The sequence below is a fragment of the Crocodylus porosus genome, unplaced genomic scaffold (assembly GCF_001723895.1).
Source record: "Crocodylus porosus isolate Cpor-Errol unplaced genomic scaffold, CroPor_comp1, whole genome shotgun sequence".
Taxonomy (NCBI): Eukaryota; Metazoa; Chordata; order Crocodylia; family Crocodylidae; genus Crocodylus; species Crocodylus porosus.
Genome location: NW_017728947.1, coordinates 12,116,831 through 12,123,569, shown reverse-complemented (window position 1 = coordinate 12,123,569; position 6,739 = coordinate 12,116,831). Strand labels below are relative to the sequence as shown.

At 41.0% G+C, this 6,739-nt stretch overlaps 1 protein-coding gene across 1 annotated transcript in view; it reads right to left on the bottom strand.

Annotated features, from left to right (window-relative positions):
• Window positions 1-600: 600 nt before the first annotated feature.
• PSMA1 (proteasome subunit alpha 1) overlaps window positions 601-6,739 on the bottom strand; it is a 14,107-nt gene continuing 7,968 nt past the window's right edge. Inside the window, exons 6-10 of the mRNA XM_019551466.1 lie at window positions 6,156-6,226; window positions 5,161-5,290; window positions 3,544-3,623; window positions 2,075-2,179; window positions 601-958 (exon numbers count right to left, since the gene is read on the bottom strand). Of these exons, the coding sequence (XP_019407011.1) occupies window positions 902-958; window positions 2,075-2,179; window positions 3,544-3,623; window positions 5,161-5,290; window positions 6,156-6,226 (443 nt within the window). The 3' untranslated portion in view covers window positions 601-901. The remainder of the gene's footprint in view (window positions 959-2,074; window positions 2,180-3,543; window positions 3,624-5,160; window positions 5,291-6,155; window positions 6,227-6,739) is intronic.

Sequence of the window (6,739 nt, the reverse complement as noted above, 5' to 3'; positions counted from 1 at the left end):
ATGGGCAATGCAGAGACAGGAAATCTCAGGAGACAGGTAATGGGAGAGTTTTGTACATTTCCATCATCAGCTCCTTTCAGCCCTATTAGTGCCTGAAAGCTCTGACCCAGCTGCTGGCTGTTTGATGGCTCTTGAGAAATGAATTGATTCAGTGCAATTCTAAATGGGCAGAGATCCACCATTACTAAAATCACCAGTGAAAAAAGATAATTGAAAAAGCTTGTTGAACACCTCATAAGAAATACCAAGGATTGCACAAACTTGGATTTTATAAATAATCTTCATTACTAGAAGCGTCTTTCCAGATCAAGGTTGAAATGTCAGTTGGACAGGGAAGTCTGTTCTGTACTCTAATGCTTCTGCAGCTGCACTGCAGATTGAGACAACTTCATTCTTTTTTTCTTTCAATTCAATGCATTTTAGAAGCACCAGCTTCATTAGCAAGTAAAAATTCTCATTTATTAGTTATTGCTTAGTAGCTGTTGCAACTTAAATGGTCAAATGCACAGGCACCCCGACAGCACTTCAAGATTATGCTGATATAACAGAAATATTTTGACTAGTCAGTTTTTGGTGTCACAGATTACAAAGGAATGCAGAAAGTTTCAAGAAAATGTTTATTTTACAGATGTGCTTATGAGTCAAAGAGAATATTGGTCTTCATACAAAACAGTGTTCTGTACTATTTAAAAAAATGATTACACCTTTCCTTTCAAAGAAAATATGCCCAAGTATGACTTCTTGGCTCCCAGTTTAGGTATGCTGCAAATCCTTTTTAGGGCTAATTTCCCAGTGTATCATTATAATAAGCATTTGGATCAGGATAAAGGTTACCAGTATATGGATGAACATTCCCGTATGATTTCATATACGACAACACATGGATAGGCTCATCCACAAATTAGTGCTCCATTGGTTCCTCTGCCTTTTCTGCAGGCTCATCAGCAGGTGGAGCAGGCTTGGGGAGAGAAAAAAAGATTTTACTACAAAAGGCAAAAATCAGTAATAAGTCAGCCCCGTACTGGAATAAGTGTGCGCTCAGGTGGCCAAGTGAAATGCATGCCCCCCACCCTACAGATAAGATGTAGACAAATTGGAGAGAGTCCAGCAGAGGGCAACACAAATGTTTAGGGGGCTTGGGCATATGACTTCTGAGAATAGGCTGAGGGAACTGGGCTTATTTAGTCTGGAGAAAATAAGACTGAGGGGGGATTTAATAGCAGCATTCAACTCCCTGAAGGGTGGTTAAAAACACGTACTGAAACAAAAGTGCATCAGTCAATTAGAGCACAGAGATTACATGCCATTACTGGCCTACCAGTGTCAATTTATTTTTCTATTATACAAATCTTTATTCTCTTGCTGAAAGTCACTAGCCAAAACATGGGTTTTGTACATTTTCTTTTTTTTATTTTTGTGAAATAACCCTATAGCGATAATGCAAAAGTCTGTAGTTGGCCTGGGCTCTTTTCTAAGAACTCCCGTCACGTGTCCATAAAAAAAACCCCATCACACCTCCACATCTGACTACATCTTTGCCTCTAAGTTTATAGAGAAGATAGAAGTAAAATTATTCAAGCTAAGCTTGGGGGTGGGGGTTGGAAGAAGGGTGGGAAGGGAGTGGAGTTAAATCCATTCCATGAAGGGATAATGGGGAGAGGGCTGATTCTGAGAGAAATGGAATTTGGCAGGACTTGGATAGTGTGAAGACCATCAAAAAAGTGGAGATATACTCTTATCAGTACACAAAAAATGCAGTTAAGGTCTGAGCCAATTGCAGCTGAGGTGAAAAGACAACCTGAAAAGTTTACTGTCTCACTTGGTAAATTACTTAATAAGTTTTGTGCCTAGTCTTTCAGCCTAGTGTTAACTGTTAATCTTCAATAGGAAGCAACCTCAAACATTTTCAAAGTTGTTATATTAAGAGGATGTTAAAGATATTTAAAATGCCCATAAATATTAAGTAAATTGTTAAAGGATTAAAACACCTTAACTTCTTTTGCTTGCCTCCCCAAAAGCTATAATAACTTGACTATATTGTATCACCTATATACCATATCTAACGCACACATACCTTTCTCTGTGGTCTTTCCTCAAGACCTTCTAGGAATGGTGCAACATCATCATCATCATAGATGGTAAACTCCATGTCTTTGCCAACAATTCCAATAGACACATTCTGTAAAAGACAATTTTTAAAAAAACCTGAGAAACTGTATCCTGGTAATCTACATACTACAATTGTAGACTGCAGCTGCCTGCCAAGAGCACTCTGCCAAATGCATCTCCTTGAGGGAATAAAAATCAAGATATTTGTTTTGTGGTAAGCTGCTTCTTTCTGTAAACAAAGAAAAGCAGGGACAGTTGCCCTCTAAGAACATTACTGTGTTCCAAGATACTGTTGGTCATAATGCAGCTTGATGATTTCCGACTTACAACTCTTACAACTACTTTTGGCTCTATGTTGCACCATTTTACAGACAAACAAACATGCCATTTTACAAACGAATCATCCATTTTTTCACTACTGTTGGCTTTACACAATATTTTAAAATTATCTTAATGTAAGAATTTTAGTGAACAAAAGTGACTAAGATGACAAGTTTTGACAGACTCTAAGTTTTGACAGTATTCTAAGACTTTGAGCCAAAGCCCCTGGAAGCAGTGACTTGGAGAAGAGCACCTGCAGAAGTGTTTACTACACTTAATCTTTTTGCACAGGATAAAAACTCCATATGACTTGTTTTATAACGAATTTAGAGGACAAACACATACTCGCTGATGCAAATTCTTAGCTCAGATACACAAGCATAAATCCAGGGCTATCCATGTCAAATCCATACACTGAATAATTTTAGATTTTATTTCAATCAAATTTAACATGATTTAAAGGTTATTTATCTATCAGAACTATCCCCAATGAACCTTTAAGGACTGTCATTCTTCTTTTCTCTTCTAGAATCTCTTCACCTACATGTGCACTTGTTTCTCATCTAATACAGCAACAGTACTTAAACATAGGTTTTAGGGCACAGCTGTCCAATGTCAGTGTGGCCAGAAGATAAATACTGTACGGGCAGGGATCTTCAAAGGCAGTAGCAGCATATGGCCCACTAGAATGCCTGCCATTGTGTCGGCTGTACCAGAAGTATGTAGCCCCCTCCCAGCCTCTCCCTTACCATGCAGCAGGGGGAGAAGTAACCACATACTAGCCCCTCATGGGCCTAAAGTTGGACAGCACTATTTGAGGGAATAGTAGTCAAAATGTATTGGACACAAACTACTAGTGAAACTAAAATTTATAACAGAGTATGTAGAATTTCTGCATATATGAACCAAAACACAGGAAGGGTTGGCACCATGGATGTAAATTTGATTATTTCACGTGATATTTGGTAATGATAAATTCTCATCAGATATTGAAAGTCAGAGCTCCACACTTGAAATGGGGCTTAGAGAACAAACTACACTTTAAGTTAGTAGACATTACAATAATTAATCCCAGCAGGGACTTCTGGAAATAGTAAAAATCTTAGCATTTACCTTGGTAGTCAGATCTTGTTCTGCAGGAAGCGTTTCTCTCAGGGCACGCAAACCATGTTTAACTAGTTCATTTAGATTACCTGAAGATAATATGCAATTAGACAATTAAAATACCTACAAACCTACAGTATTATTTCTAGAGATCCCCTTCACTTGCATCCCATTCTAGTTGCAAAAGCAGGCTGGCTAGCTCAGACCTTAGAAGTTCCTAATTTGCTTTACTGATAGTAAGCTGTACAATAGACACTAGGATATCAGAGGAAACTGCTCTCAAGACTGACATCAGAAAACTAATATTAAAATCTGAATAAATGGCAACTAATTTATCACCTTTATGTCATAGTACTTCAGATACTTGGTAGAAGATCACAATTATTAAATATGACCATATTTACCTGAATTTAAGTTGCACCCCCCAATAATTAGATTCTATACATGTATAATTTATAAATTTGGTAGTTTTCCAGGTACAGAACCTAAGTATTGGAGCACTGTGTTAAATTCATCCCACTGCTACAGCTAAGAAAGCAGTGGCTGGAGGAGTCAGATGGCCCCCTAACCCTCTGCAGCCTTCCTGCCCCCTCACCACCTGCTTCCCCCCCAATCTCCACCTTTCCCCCACACTCCACAAGCTCTCTCTCTCTTTGCCCCCTGGCTCTATGCAGTCAGCCTCTTTCCCCACTTCAAACACAGCTTCTGCCTCTCCCCCTCGCTTACTATCAAACACTGCTCTGGCATCGTTCCCTCTCATAGCACAGCACCTGGAAGAGCACCCCCTGTCAGCCATGCAGCAATGCTGGCACTCCCATGCCTGGGAGAAAACCCAGGCTAAGTTGGAGCTGAGCTGTGGCTGAGAGTAAGGGGGGGCAAGGAGAAGGCAAAAGCTCTAGAGGACTAGTGTGTTTGTGGGGGGTGGGGGGGAGGAACGACACACATGACACATGCCGGTTAGGAGACTGCAGTAAGTTTGACTCTGGCTCCAACCTGGGCTCAAAGCCAGTCAGAGCTGCAGCAACCACCTGCCCCCTTCCCCTTCTCAACTTTGCATGCAGATCTAAGAAAGGGGCTTTTCCCACCCCCCATGCTGATTGAGGCAAAAACCTCATCTTAGATCCAGAGGCAGGCAATTATTTTGGGCAGAGATCCGCTTACTGAGTTTTTGCAAGCGATTGAGGGCCGCATGATAGGCAGCCAGGGGCAGATAAACATTAATTTTCTAAACTTTTAGGGGCTCCACAGGCTGGATAGAATGGCCTGGCAGGCCACATCCAGCCCCCGGGCTGCATTTTGCCCACCCCTGTCTTACATGCAACTAAATACAGTGAATCATTTTGTAATAAACAAGTGTTAGAGCAGGTATAGCTTCTTCTACAAAAACAAAAATCACTCTTCCTATTTAACTTTGTTTCAGCTTCTCTGCACAGAAGCTTTTCCTTTATTTGGTTTAACAGACAGGAAAATGCAGTCCTTTCCATCCAGTTTCACTCTCCGTTTACCCTGTTATTTGTACTTGGCTTTTAAATTTTCTCCTTTCACAGAGTAGTAACTATAAAAACAAACACAAAATAATCTACACATCTTTTAAACATCACTAAATAAATAGAAGTCATCACTCACAGTCAGCAAACTCAGTCATGCGTCTCTCCAAATAAGTTCGAGCTGATTGTGAACGAGCGCCAATGGACATAGCTTTGCAGTCAAAATAGTTAGCAGAGGGACAGGTCTGGAAAATGTGAGGACCCATATCCTGGCCAAAGACAAAATAAAATATTTATACATCAAACATGTTCAGGAGGACTGACTGCTTCCTACAAAGATTTCAGCCTCAAGATAAATCATGTGTAATGTCAGCAAGGAAGAGAGCAAAAACCTTTGGCTGATCTGTTAACCCTCTAGCTGCAGGGTACAGCATGCACTGCTGGCTGCCTCTGACTCGAGACAGGCTAGGCAGTTCAGCTCTAGCAGGATCTACCTTCAGCTAAGCTGGCAGGTGCTGCTGGCTGAGATGAACTGCCTGGCTTCTCAAGCCAGACAGACACTAAGCTGACTTGGCAGGTGTTACTGGCTGCCCACTTCAGCTATGCATATGATTGAGCTCTCTGTTCCCCAGTTTCCTTGTTTAAGACATGCATCCAAATACCCAGGAGCTAATTTCAGAGAAAAAGTACATGGTGTATGAGAGTAAATATAGCATTTTATGCATCTCCTATTTCAAATCCTGTAGATCAGGGTGCTACCCAGAACAAGTTTTTACATTTGTGCCAATAGGCTGAAATGGAGAAAAAAATTAAAAAAAATAAATGTGATATTTGGTATCTCATTTTGGTAAGCCTTGAAAATGCAAGATTTATACCACTCTAATTTTGGGACCCATATTTAGACTTCTCTCAGATTTATACTGTGTAGATGATACCCCAAAACTTCTACATTGTCTGTGGAATAAGCAGCTTCGTTTAATATAAAGAGGCAAGAAGGCCCTTGGCTGGTAATGGGCATTCATATAGCAAATTTTGCACCCTGCAAAAACCCTAAATACTATTTAAAATGAAAAAAATGTAATTTGTTACATTCTTCTGTCAGATCAGATCAGGAAAACAGCATACTTTACTTACATCATAGCCTGCAATCAACAGTCCTACACCATATGGTCTTCTGCCATAACGCTGTGTCGGTATTTGGGTTTCTTAAGCAAGTTAAGGAATCTTTTAAAAATAACATTTCAAAGTAATTTGTTTTCATTTTAATCTTAAACAAGCTAGAAATATCCATCCAGTATCTTACAGCAGAAACCTTTTTTTTTTTTTTAGGGGTGCGCTGATACAGATTTTTGGGGCCGATACTGGTAGCCAATTTTTAAGGAAGCATATTGGCCAATACCAATCCAATTTCCAATACACAGGTCTTCACCTTGAAGAGTTGCACCCAGCTGGTAAGTCTGGTGTGGTGGAAGAGGAGGGCAGGGGTGTTTGGGGGGCAGCGTCTCCTGCCGCTGCACACTGCTCATCTAGTGCTCGTCTGGAAGCTCCCACTGCTGCTCCTGCCGCTTATCCAGGAGAGCATGGGGGGAAGGGGCATGTGCCCCCGGATCTGCCTGGCCAGGAAGAGTCTGGCCCCAGCCCACCCTGCACAGATCCAGGGGTACATGGCATCCCCCCCACCCCCTGTGCCCTCCCAGACAAGCAGTAGTGGAAAAGGC